The sequence below is a fragment of the Centruroides vittatus genome, unplaced genomic scaffold (assembly GCF_030686945.1).
Source record: "Centruroides vittatus isolate TY-2023 unplaced genomic scaffold, ASM3068694v2 contig_854, whole genome shotgun sequence".
Classification (NCBI taxonomy): Eukaryota; Metazoa; Arthropoda; class Arachnida; order Scorpiones; family Buthidae; genus Centruroides; species Centruroides vittatus.
The window spans coordinates 707,076-720,840 of NW_027122558.1; the positions used below are offsets into that span (position 1 = coordinate 707,076).

A 13,765-nucleotide genomic window follows, 5' to 3' on the forward strand; every position below is an offset into this window, starting at 1 on the left:
AGAGAAAAGATTATATGAAAATGTTAAAATAGTATTTTTTTGTGATTTTACATGGAGGTCAGAGTTGGTGTCTACATTTTTAGCAACTCCAAACCAGACTCAACCAAAATTAATTTCAATTCTGATTCCACCAACACAATTTTCACTATTTGTTAAAATCTTTATTTCAACAATATTTAACACATAGCAATGATACTCTTATTACTTTATATTAATAAATTATCATGAAATGTCATCATCTTTATTGATTATTATATATATAAAACTGGAAAGCATTATGCATCAAATGCTAGAACTGTTAATGTGTGATCAGATCTGCAATTCGGCATACAGAAATCAATAAATAGCAGTCTCAAATTTAATTTTTTTAAATTAAATTTGATGCTGCTATATTAATAAAACTGAATAAAAATTTCTTAAAAAATACTGAAGCATTGATATAATTCTTCTGATTATAATTAAATATCAAATTTTATATTATAGCTTATGAAAAGGCAACTATTACGTTGTCTAATTATTACATACAATAGTTATTAATAAGTTAAAATAGTTAAATGTGGTAAGATAATTCTTACAGAGGACAACGAAGCCATAGCTCCATCAAATACTTCTTGAGAATGACTACGAGGAGGTGGGGGTGCAGAATAGCCGAAGCCTGTATAACGACTCCCTTGATTAGAAGGAATGTTGCTAAAAGAATTATAAATAATTACATTTATATAAATGCAATGTTAATATTTCTGTTATTTTGAAAATATAAATAACTAATTCTTTACTTTAATACATTATAAAAATTTTTTAATATATTTTATACAATTTATTTTAATCTATGATCTAATGTAATTATAAATATGAAATTAAATATATTAGATTTAACAAAATACAGGATATCCGATAAAAATTTACATTAGTATAAAACTTCCTTTAAAAAAATATGATACAATCTACCAAAATGCAGTTTGTAGTAAAAGAAAACTTAACTCAAAACGTTTTTTTTTTTTTTTTTTATATATTACAAAAATCAATGTAAAAGCTGAAAATGTTTTGTGTATATTCACTGAACGTCAACATGTACTCCTTCAGTTGCACAAAGAATATCCAATTGATAACTGATTTCCTGCCAGAGGTTGTTTAGCATTTCCTGTGTAACAATGGATATTGCAATGACTTCCTTTCTTTCAAAACAGTAACATTAAGAACAGGTGTTTGGTACACAATGTCTTTCACATGACTCCACAAAAAGAAATCCTGTTGAGTATGTCAGACAATCTACAAAACCAGTGTTGACCCCATGGTCAATCCATTGTCAAGGTAACTATATCAAGCAAATTATGTAAGAAAACTGCCCAGTGAGATGATGCACTGTCCTGTCAAAACTGTACCCGGCAGGAAATAAATTCTCGATCGGACATTCTTCGCGCAACTAAAGATGCACATGTCGAGGTTCACTAAATATATGAAAAACAGCTTCAGCTTTGGTATTAATTTCTGTAATGAAAAACTTTGAGTTAATCTCTCTTTTATCGCAAACCACATTTTCATAATCACAGTTTTTTAAATGAAATTTTATAATAGTGTAGATTTTCTTGGACACCGTATATAATAAATTTGATTAAATACTAAATCAATTTCCATTTCTTAATTTTACAAATTATTTATAAAAATAATCTATAACAAAAATTCATAAAATTAAGAAATTCTTTTAAAATATAATTTTAAAAATTTTATAAAAATTTTTTATATATTTATTTTAAACCATCAATTGTGATAATAAATACAGTAATTTTCTGTATATAACCTTCAGCAGCTTATAACTCATACCAATGCATAAAACCAAAAGAATAACCTGCAATATTTTGAAAATTTGAAGATGCAGGATAAACCCCACATACCATACCATATTTTCTTTCACAGAATGACTGGCATGCCAGTCTATCTGGGGGAGACCACAAAATCAGATATTTCCATATGGTAAAAATAGGCATGCCAGCTTATCCCAGGGAATGTTGGCATGACAACCTCTCTCTAGAGGGTGCATAAAAAAAAAAGTGTTATTATTCTAAAACTGTGAAACTATTTGCATTACATCAAAAACTACAATTATATGTTTATTTTTTTCATTTTGTCTTCTTTCTAATGATGTAAAATAATCACAGAATTCCAAAAGTGCTCTTTTTATAATGTATTTTATAGTTATTTGATTCAAAAATGCAAAAATAAACATATTAAATTTAAAAAACTTGCTGTAAATTATCTCAGCTTACACCTATTAACATCCACATTGCCTGAAACTTTAGAGGAAGGAGTTATTTTTAAAATCAGGGGTAAATGGTAGGTGTAGCTCACACTGACTAATTACTACTGCCAATAAATCATTAATTGTTTTATTGTCTTGTAAATGAAAACTCTTCCCAGTTTTAAGTCAATCAAATTAAAATGTTATTATTTTATTGTACTTGGAAGAATGTTTTCTTTAACATTTAATTAACAACTACTTTGTTAGATCTGATTAATTTCATTATTTTAATTGCTGTTTAACCGGCATGCTGGTAACCCTGGGGGTTTCTGGCAAGCTGATCTCCTCCCATTTATATGCAGCATGCCAGTCATTTCACAAAAATATGATAATTAGCCATTGAAATCATGATCCTTAACCAGTATGTAGTTTAAAAAATATTACCTCAAACATTCTACCTTTACCCCATTGCTCTAATTCTATTTCCATTAGTAGTTCTTTTAGATGTAATTATAAAATAAATGAAACTGAACAAAAAAGGAATATTTGAAATGAAACTGTCTACAGTAAATTAAGTGTCAAAAATATAAACTGGGCATTAAATGACAAATTTTTTTTTATAGCTTCATTTATAAAATATGTTAAAATAATCAAAACAAAAAAAAATTAAATAATAAAAAGTTTAAATGTCAATTATCTGTAGTAATGGCTGGATGACCAAGTAAAGGCATCAGTATGAGACACAGGTTCAAGTTCGGGTTGAGAATCTCAAATTTTTCATCAGCAGTCTATTCCATATGTCAAGCTCTGTCCTCCATCATTCAGCCATCCCCATGGCAAACTTTACTGAACCCACAATGAGCATAAAAAAAAGGTTGCTTTCATCCTGAGGACAGGATGAAAGCAACCTTTTAAAAATAATCTAGGCTAAGTTTACATTACTATTACATTTACATTACTATATATCTAACCACATACAACATTATAACAACAATCATAAAAAACATTCTTAAAAGTTGACGTTAATATTACTAAACACTATAACTCCACTTAAAGTTAATTTTATACTTCATAGACACTGTTGCATGATATTCAGTTCTTGATGATGCTTTTATTTTGGTATATTCTTTAACTTCTTTTTCAAGTCTAACTTTTAAGTGTGGTTACAATATTTGGTAATTTAACATCAATTTTTATGAATGTTTTTTATAATACCATGTTATCAAGAGGTATATATGTAACCTGGCTTAAGAGGGCCATTGAATAAGCCAAAATGCATTCCAGAACATCATGCGTTAATGAATAAAAATCAAACAGTGAGTGATGAATCTGTAATCGTAACGATAAGGCCAACAGGCTCATAGTTATTTATTACTAATTAATTAATAGACAGTAACAGATAATAAGCTTATATTGAAAGTGATTACAGTTAATTTCAATGAAATTTTGGTTATAGGGAGAACAATATCTCCTCTTTATAATAGAAAAAACATAATACAATCAGTAGATTAGGACTGGTATTTGGTCATGATTTTGAGTGTAAGAATAGAAGTAAACAAATTCTTGCATTAATTATCACTAAGACAAATTCAAAGAGTTCAAAGTATCAAGCTTGAATTCAAGAAAATAAAGCACATAAGAAAGTACCTAAAATGTTCAGTGAAAAAACACAAAAAAGTAAAAATGTTTAATTTAGAATGAACATACTGATGCATGTTTTCTTTAAGAAACAATTAGTTTTCCTCAGAATAACATAGTAAAACATTAATAGAAAAAAGAATTAAACTAATACCTTTGATATCCTGAACCTAAACTATCCCATTCTTCAAATTGACTGTTACTATTAGAATCTTGATAAGAAAAATTTCCAGTTGAATTTAAAGAATGTAGACTATTGTTAGAGGAGTTTTTTGGAATGATATGGGGTGTATAATTTTTTGCTGATGAAGTTTCAATTGACCAAGATTTCCCTTGAGCTTCTGTTGCTATCTGAAAAGTATATTTATGATTTTTTATACATTAAATTACATGTCTAAATATTTAAATTTAAATGAACACCATTTTAAATTGTTTGTAAATTACAAATTTATAATACACCTAGCTATATAACAAACCTTATCTCTGTATAAAGCAGCAGCTTTTGTGTTATATCTCTCTTGAAGTGGCAAATTGACATCCCAATCAGACTGTTTTTCTAAAAATAATTTAGCTTTTCTATTTCCTCCAACTTTCATCTTTTCTAATTCAATATCTTTCCATTTATCCATTGTCACAGAACGAACAAAGCTAGAAGGGAAATACTATTAATGTTATTTTTTTTAAAAAACGATGAAATTATTTCAAATCAATATGTAATATAATAAAAGTGTATATAAATATATATTAATCAATTAATTTCTTTAAATAAAAAATTTTATCATAACATTATCAAAAAATAAATAAATAAATGAGATGGACAAATACTATCCGTGAATACTCTAACACTAAAAAGTATTTGAGTATTTGAGATCTCAAATATCCTGTTGATAAAAAACTTGAATACTACAAATATCTACTGTGCTATAAATACCTCAATACCTCTTCAGCCAGAGTTGCCAGATAGATTATTATTACCAAAGCAAAATTTCCCAAAATTAAAAAATTTTACTGAAAAAATCTCTGTAATACCAATATTACAGATACAATTTTAATAACTTCAATACTCACAACGTTTTATTGGAATGTTTTTTAATGAGTTATTTATTGAATTTTCACATAATAATTTGTTCTATTTCATAATTTAAAAATATGTAAGATATCTAATATTATATAAACTAGTTGGAAGCAAAACATACATATAAACAGAAAACAAACACAGTTCTATTTCATTTTAAAATCCTAATATGATTGTCACATTCTTTTCTTTCACTTCATATAAGTTATAAATAATAATAATATAACAAGTCATAAATACTAAAAACTACAGAAAACACATACTCAAAGATACAACACTCACAAATGACACGTGCAGAAAATGTCACATCATGCCAGAAACTATACAACACATCACCTCTGGTTGCAAGCTCTTGGCACAGACAGATTATTTACACAGACATAATCAAGTAGCAAATATAATACACCAAGAGCTTGCAAAGAAACACAAATTAGTAGACATCCACGAACCATACTACAAATACATTTTGCAGACAGTATTGGAAAACAACACGCACAAAATGTACTACGACAGAGCCATAATCACAGATAAAACAATTTACCACAACAGACCAGACATCACACTCATTGACAAACACAATAAAATCACATACATTATTGACATCCATTCCAAACATTCACAATGTACAAAACACAAGCACTGAAAAAATCAGCAAATAGACAGAACTTGCTTAGGAAATAAGGCATCTGTAAAGGATGGATAGAGTGCTTATTGCATCTGTTGTTCTTTCCTCTACAGGTATCATAACAAACACACACTACACAAAAGCTTGGGAACATTACAATTGAATAGAAACACATACATCACACTACAGAAGGCCACTATGTTGAATACATGTCATATTAAATAAAATTCAACTTACTCGAGCCTCTAACCAGTGTGCGTGTGGAAGCTATATGTCATATTGTTAAGAAATTCCTGAATACAAACACATTTACTTAATTTTTGTTTTTTTTTTGGTTGCTGTGCCTCGACGCTGGTCTGGCAGAGTACACAGCAACCAGTGTCAACCAAATATAACCCACTACGATAATAATAATAATAATAATAAACAAAATACAATATTTATTTTAATGTGCTAGTATGCTTTAAATATATAACCAGAATATAAAAATTATTTAATTTCATCTGCTTTATTATATCTTCAATGTCTGAGTTATAAATGAAGACACTTCTAATTAGTTTTAGTTAATGACGATATATTAAAAATTACATAATTGACTGTTTATAACTGTATATATATTTTTTAATTATTATAGAGAAGTATATAAAACTTTATAAACTCAAGTTGAATGTTACATAAAGTATAATATATTCATGTTAAGTAACACTTAACTTAAAAATAGTATTTAAAACTTTTTATAAAAGTTTTGCTTATTCACATTAGCAAGCTTATGGCCAAAGTTTTCATCTCTGAAATGTAAACATTAAGCGCCACTATCTTGTAAGCGGCGCTCGATGTTCACATTTTAGAGATGAAAACTTTGGCCGCAACCTTGCTATTAAATAACCAATGAAACAATTCTAACTGATAAGAGCATTGGTATTAATATAATAACCAAAGTCTGTTTGTTTGTTATTTTTCTTATTCCACAGATTATAAACAACACATTGTATTAATTATTATATATAATTATTATTATTGTTATGTTGTTATTAATATGTTGGGTTAAGTGAAATATACTCGGTTAACACCGGTGGCTGTGTACTATGCTGGACCAAAGTCAAGGCATAGTAACCACAACAGAAATTAAAGAAGTGTATCAGTGTGTGTGGCTGTATTCAGGAATTTTCTCACAATATGATATGTATTCAATATAGTGGCCTTCTGTAGTGTGATGTATGTGTTTCTATTCAATTGTAATGTGCCCAGGCTTTTGTGTAGTGTGTGTGGTATCACACCTGTAGAGGAGAGGACAACAGGTACAATAAGCACCCTATCCATCCTCCACAGATGCCTTATTTCCTGGGCAAGTTCTGTGTACTTGCTAATTTTTTCAGTGCATGCGTTTTGTATATTGTGAGTGTTTGGAATGGATATGTCTATAATGTATGTGATTTTATTGTGTTTGTCAATGAGTGTGATGTCTGGTCTGTTGTGGTAAATTGTTTTATCTGTGATTATGGCTCTGTCGTAGTACATTTTGTGCGTGTTGTTTTTTAATACTGTCTGTGGAATGTATTTGTAGTATGGTTCGTGGATGTCTACTAATTTGCGTTTCTTTGCAAGCTCTTGGTGTATTATATTTGCTACTTGATTATGTCTGTGTAAATAATCTGTCTGTGCCAAGAGCTTGCAACCAGAGGTGATGTGTTGTATAGTTTCTGGCATGATGTGACATTTTCTGCATGTGTCATTTGTGAGTGTTGCATCTTTGAGTATGTGTTTTCTGTAGTTTTTAGTATTTATGACCTGATCCTGTATGGCGATCACGAATCCTTCCGTCTACCCAAAGAGGCACCCCCAAGCTAACTGGCTGTTTGACGCAGTTTTGTCAACAAAATCCTGGGCCAGATCGTAAGGATGCCTGCCATGGAGTGCCTTTCGAGCCCACGATTGCTTAATGGTGTCTATGCTTTTTATATGTTGTGTTGTGTCTGTATGATGTGAGCGTAAGTTTAACGGTGTGTTATTTGAGTCTGCTAGAGTTACTGCTTTATGTAATTGTGATGTTTCTTGTTTTTTGTAGAAAAACTCTCGCAGTGACTGTATTTGTTTTTAGTGAAAATTAACTATATCAATCAGGCCACATCCACCATCTTTATGTGAAGGGTTAATCTTTCTGTGGCAGATTTAGGATGATGATGTTTATGCTTAGTAAGTGTTGTTCTTGTTTTCCTTTGGAGTTGCTCAAGATCTGTGTGAGTCCAATGTATAACTCCAAAAGAATATGCGAGTACTAGAATGACATATGTGTTTATTGCTTTAACTGGGTGTTTCACATTTAACTGTGTTCTGAGAATAGCATTTAACCTACTTTGGCATTCTTTAATTAATCTTTGCTTTATTTCTGTATGTTCTGTTAATTTGGCCTGTTGGAACCCTAAATACTTGTAGAACTCGCCCTCTTCCATGGATTCAATAACGTCTCCATTTCCAAGTGCAAAATCTTCTTTCTTCAGGATTCCTTTTTCTATGTGAAGTGTTTTGCATTTATCTAGGCCAAATTCCATTTGTATGTCCTTGGTGTATGAATGTGTGATTTGTAGGAGTTGATGAAGTTGTTTTTGTGTGGATGCATAAAGTTTTATGTCATCCATGTACATGAGATGTGACAGTGTAAACTGTGTTGTTTTTTCATGCCTACCATATTGTGTGTTGTTTAACATGTTGGATAATGGGTTCAAGGCTAGGCAGAACCAGAGAGGACTCAAGGAATCTCCTTGAAAAATTCCTTGCCTAATAAAGATTTGGTTTGTTTGTATGGAAGTGTTACTAACCCTGAGATGTAGTGTTGTTCTCCAGTGCTTCATAGTGTTTTGGAAGAATGTAATGAGTGATGGATGTATTTTGCACATGTGTAGAATATGTAGCAGCCAACTGTGTGGAACACTGTCAAATGCTTTTCTGTAGTCAATATATGCCATGTGTATGTTTCTGTGTTGTTGTGTGCTTGCCATAGAATGACTGAATCTATGAGTAACTGTTCTTTGCATCCCCTGTGATTTCTATGGCAACCTTTTTGTTGTTCTGTTAGAATGTCATGCTTTTCAATATGTTTGTGATACAGGATGTCAATAATTTGTAGAGTGTTGGAAGACATGTAATTGATCTGTATTGTGTGGGGTCTGTGGTATTGTTTTTTAGGTTTCATGTAGGTGATGCCCTGAGTAAGAAAATTTGGCATGTCTTGTGGATTGATGATGATGTGTGTTAGGTGTTTAGCTAGTTCCTGGTGCAGTGATGTAAACTTTTTGTACCAGAAATTGTGAATGTTGTCTACACCAGGTGTCTTCCAGTTGTGTGTTCTGTTAACAGTGTATTGGAAATCATGTGTGTTTATTTCAGCACAGGGCAAAGTTGGTATGTTGTGCAAGTTTCTGTTCTCCTCCTCGATCCTGCCTGCATCAGCATTGTGCGTGACAGCACTGGACCAAAGAGAAGACCAATATGTTGTGAGTTCTTCTTCTGTTGGTGTGCCACTGTGCTGTGTATCAGTGTTTGCTTTGTTATTAATTTGTCTGTAAAAGAGTTTTTCATTGTTTGTAAATAGTTTATTTTGTTGTTTTCGTAGTGTACATGTTTTCTATCGTTTGAGTCTACGTGCTTTGGCAGCAAGTTTTTGTTTTAGTGTATCAATGTATTCTGTAATGCGTGCGTTACATGTTTTGTGTGTGTGTTTTGTGTTCATGTTCATGTTTTGTGTGTGTTTTTATTTTCTTGAAAATGTTTTTGAGCTGTTTCCTTCATTTGGGTGTTATGTTGTTTTTAGTGTATTGTGTCAGCCTGACTAATTGCTGTCTAATCTCATTTATTTGTGTTTCTATTCTTCTTTGCCAGACAGGCTTGTGATAGAATTGTGTTTTCTGTGTATTTGTCTGTGATTTTTCACTTTCAGTCCATGGTGTGTCACTACTGTGACTGCCCCAGCATAAACTAGTGTATGAATGTCTGCGAGTGTAGAAATTGAATGAATGTAGTGTGGTAGTAAGTGAGTGTTTACATAATTTAGTGTTTTTCCTACTACCTTTGACGTGTTAATTTTTGGTATTCGTGGTCTTTGTGTGGGATCTGTACCTGTATATTTAGTGAGCGTTTCGTGAAATATAAGTGAGAGCGTATTAACTAAATCCATGTCTATGTTATCAGTGATGGATGAGGAAGTGTCTGTAGTATCATTAGTGGTAATTGTTGTATGTGTGTTATTATCAATGCTTGTTGGTGGATTATCCTGACAGGTTACGTGATCTTCATTAATGTTAGATGTTTGTGTCTGTTGATGTATTTGATCAGCGACCTGTTGTTTGATAAGTTCAAGTGTTGTTTGTGGAATAAGGTTGTTGTGTATAATTGTTCTTTTTTGATCAACAACCCTTTGTTCGGTGACAGTGAGATGAGGATACTGTTGTGTGAATCTATGGTGTAGTTGTTGTCTGTATGCTGTCATGTTTGTTTCAAGTTTTGTGATGGTGTAGTAAGTACGGATGATAAACTCATTCATTTCTACTATCCATTTCATTCGTTGGCATGATTTTCCATCCTTTGTGGTCTGTGGATGCATTGCCACAGAAACACCAAAGCTGGGTTGGTTCCTCACATCTGTTGAGGGCATTGCAGTAGCCATGCTTGGGCCGGTGCTGCTTTCACCACCGGTAACCAAGGGAGACTGTGGCCTATTTTTCGAACATGAGCCTCTGCCTAACCCACAAATGCAGACCTTGTTAACCCGGGCGATGTCCAAGCCGGTATCGCACTTTAAACTGGTTATTACCATAATAAATATCTCCACAGAATGTGGGTGTGGTCACTCTTAGCTTCATTTCTCCCCATAGACCTTACTGGCATGGGTGTCCCTACCAGGAGCTTGTGCTCCAGCCTGCATTGCCCTATGGATCAGTAAAATTACTGGGCTCTCCCACCACAACCAGGTGATGATCATGGGAGAGTTATTATTATTATTAATATAATAACCAAAGTCTGTTTGTTATTTTTTTTATTTAGAAGTTGCCTTATCTCATTCAAGGAACAGAAAGAACATTAAGGTCTCTATTTCTCAGAAAAGACAGCAAGAAAACCTTTTTCAGAGCTATAGAATTTTTGGTATGGTTTTGTATCTGGGATGTAAATGACAGAAGCATCTATACAGTCATGGTCTGGTATGTCATCCCGATCAGGTTTGTCTGAGGAGTGAGTAGCATTCGATGGAAACATAATATATTAACCAGGAGAAGAGGATGGAATAAATGCATTTCACCCTTTTCCCCACGCTAAGATAATATATTAACAAGTGCTCAAACCGATCTGACCAGCACAATTGGATCATTCTCTATAGTATTTAATGGTCTGGTCTTATTCAGGTATGATTATTATTTCAAAAACATTAACAATTGGATAGTTTCTAGTCAAGCATGACAGGAACTATCTAGTTATTTCTAAATTAGTATAAATTTTAAAGTTTGCAATAATCGTCAATACTGAAAACAAAAGATTTAACAAAACAATTATTATTTCAAAAACATTAACAATCATATTTTATAAAGACCAGACCATTAACCGGACAATATCTGAACATTTTAAATATACTGTTTTTGATTAAAAATTTTTATTTTACATTTTTTTACTTTTTTAGATCTTTAGTAACATCAATATGTTATATTAAACACAGTCACGAAGTGAATTTATTTTCTAAAAAAGTCTTAATAATAAATAATTATATATAATTAAAATTTAAAACAGTATAATGCTAAAATATCAATACGAACCTTAAATGAACACCAAGACCTCTGTGCTTTCCAGAACATTCTAAGCATATCCAAATTCCATATGTCACACTTACCCATTGGGGATTATGGGCACCACATTCAAAACAATTCTAAAATAAAATAATTGCTAAATCATCAATTCAAATAAAACTAATTTTTTTTAAATACTTAATTTAAACTAAATAGACAATAGTTCTTTAAAATATAAGCTGCTATTTTCAAAGATTTTCTTGTCTTATATAAATAAAGTAAGAAAATCATTTGAGTCCTTAATAAGACAGTTTTGATTAAACCTGATGACAAGCACAAAACAAAACTTGGCACCATATTAATATATGGGTATCTCTCGTGTAACAAAGTGGTAGTTAAATTCCAAAAAAGTGCCGTGTAATGCAAACCCTTGCTACACAAAAGAAAGGACTTATGAAAAACATGAGGTTAGGTTCTAAAACTTAACAAACGTATACTATTCTATTTCGTTATTAAGAGAGATACGTTTATTAAAGCAATTGATAATTAACTAATAATCACAATTAAAAGTATCATATTACATGTTAATATTAATTTTAGTTAAACAAGGGCATTTTCCTTTTACAAAGTATCCTCATCCCAGCTTTTTTGTTGATTTTGATCAGAAATATCAGCAATGTCTTCATTCTTTTTATTTTTACCATAAAAATTTTTATGTATGACAAAATAAAAATATGTTTTTAATCAAAAATGTGTTCTACAAGGTCACATTTGTTTGGTTGAGTACCAAGATACTGCTGTATTTCATTCATCATTTTTACAAATGATTACATACCTATGGTTTAAAAAAAAGTTAAAAGTGCTTAAACAAACTTTACTAAATATGATATTAATCTACAAAAACAAAACACATGACAGTCTTAAAGATCAAAATCTGAAAACAACAATGACACCTGGTTGATAGGAAAGCTAGGACAAGGAAGAAAGTTTTCATTAAACCTGATGACAAGCACAAAACAAATCAAAAATTTCAATATTCTAAAATTCATGGGCAAATTTGAGACAATGTGCATGCTTACTTGAATAAAAAAAATATCTAATAAAGAAATTTGCACTTAATAATTGTGAAAGTTGGTACAAAAGATTTCCCAAATTCTTGAACTGTGTTAGAGCAAAACCATGCTATATGAGGGATACCTGAATGTACTTTTAATCTGGTTATTAGGAAAATCAAAAATTTCAAATTATTTTGTCTTGGGAACATTTATGTATCAGATTTGGCCCCAAATCCTTTGATAATGAGTTTACACTTTCTGATAAAACATAGAATAAAATGGTATCAAACCAACACTTTAAAATTAAAAAATTAACAGAATGACAGAGTGTCACAACTTTACTGATTTAATAAAATTAAGTAGGTTATAATTTGAAAGTAGAACTAAAGATAAGATTATCTGAAAAATATATAAAACCAAAACCCTAAAATGAGGCTAGTTTATAAATGAAAATAGTTATTTGATCCTTTCAACAATCCTTTATAATCAATGAAAAAGATATTTAAATTACAGGTACTCCTCACTTTACGACCGAGTTCTGTTCCGACGACTACGTTGTTAAGTGAATTGGTCGATAAGCGAGGAGCTTTCACCGGGAATATAGGATCGTTGTAAAATTATACAAATTATGCAACAAACTTCAAATTTATTCATAAAAAGACTATTATAGTACACTATTAGCCTATTATAGTACTATAAGACAATTATAGTACGCACAAGCCTATTATAGTACGTTTAGTGCGCATGTCACCATTCGCCACTGATCAACACTCAAGCTGAGAAAGGGGATTCCTCTAATTTCAGGTCGAAACTCGATTGGTCGTTAAGCAGATAGGTCGTAAAGTGAGGAATACCTGTACACTATATACATTCTAAACTGTTAAAAAAAAAAAAAAGAAAAATTGTTTTAATTTAGGGTTTTGGTTTTATATAATAAATTAATCAAGATAATAAATATTTATTTATCTTGGTTATTTAGATCAGTGATTCCCAACCGGTGGTTCGCGAACCCCTGGAATTCGCAGTGTTTGCAGAGGGGGTTCGCGAAAATAATACTGTAATGGCGGATTTTTTAAAACACCATTAAAATCAAAAGCAAAAAAAAAAAAAAAAAAAACAAACAAAAACACGAAAATTAAAGAACACACCCACTGTAAAACAGATTGTTCGCTGCCTGTTTGTTAAGAAATCTATAATAAATTTCAATATTTTCATTTCTTTTTTCCTTATTTGTTTTTCAAAATTACTTCATCAATATCAAATTATATCAACAATTTTATACATTATAATTTATTCCTCTTATTCAAGTAATCAAATACTATTCTCTTTTTATTACAAACATTTATTTATATTTAAAACATTTTATCA

At 30.8% G+C, this 13,765-nt stretch overlaps 1 protein-coding gene across 4 annotated transcripts in view; it reads right to left on the minus strand.

Annotated features, from left to right (window-relative positions):
- ArfGAP1 (ADP-ribosylation factor GTPase-activating protein 1) overlaps positions 1–13,765 on the minus strand; it is a 64,769-nt gene that overhangs the window by 15,504 nt on the left and 35,500 nt on the right. For all 4 annotated transcript variants that reach the window (XM_067279088.1, XM_067279087.1, XM_067279084.1 and 1 more), the window contains exons 3-6: positions 11,373–11,482; positions 4,351–4,522; positions 4,029–4,225; positions 576–690 (exon numbers count right to left, since the gene is read on the minus strand). In XM_067279088.1, the coding sequence (XP_067135189.1) occupies positions 576–690; positions 4,029–4,225; positions 4,351–4,522; positions 11,373–11,482 (594 nt within the window). The remainder of the gene's footprint in view (positions 1–575; positions 691–4,028; positions 4,226–4,350; positions 4,523–11,372; positions 11,483–13,765) is intronic.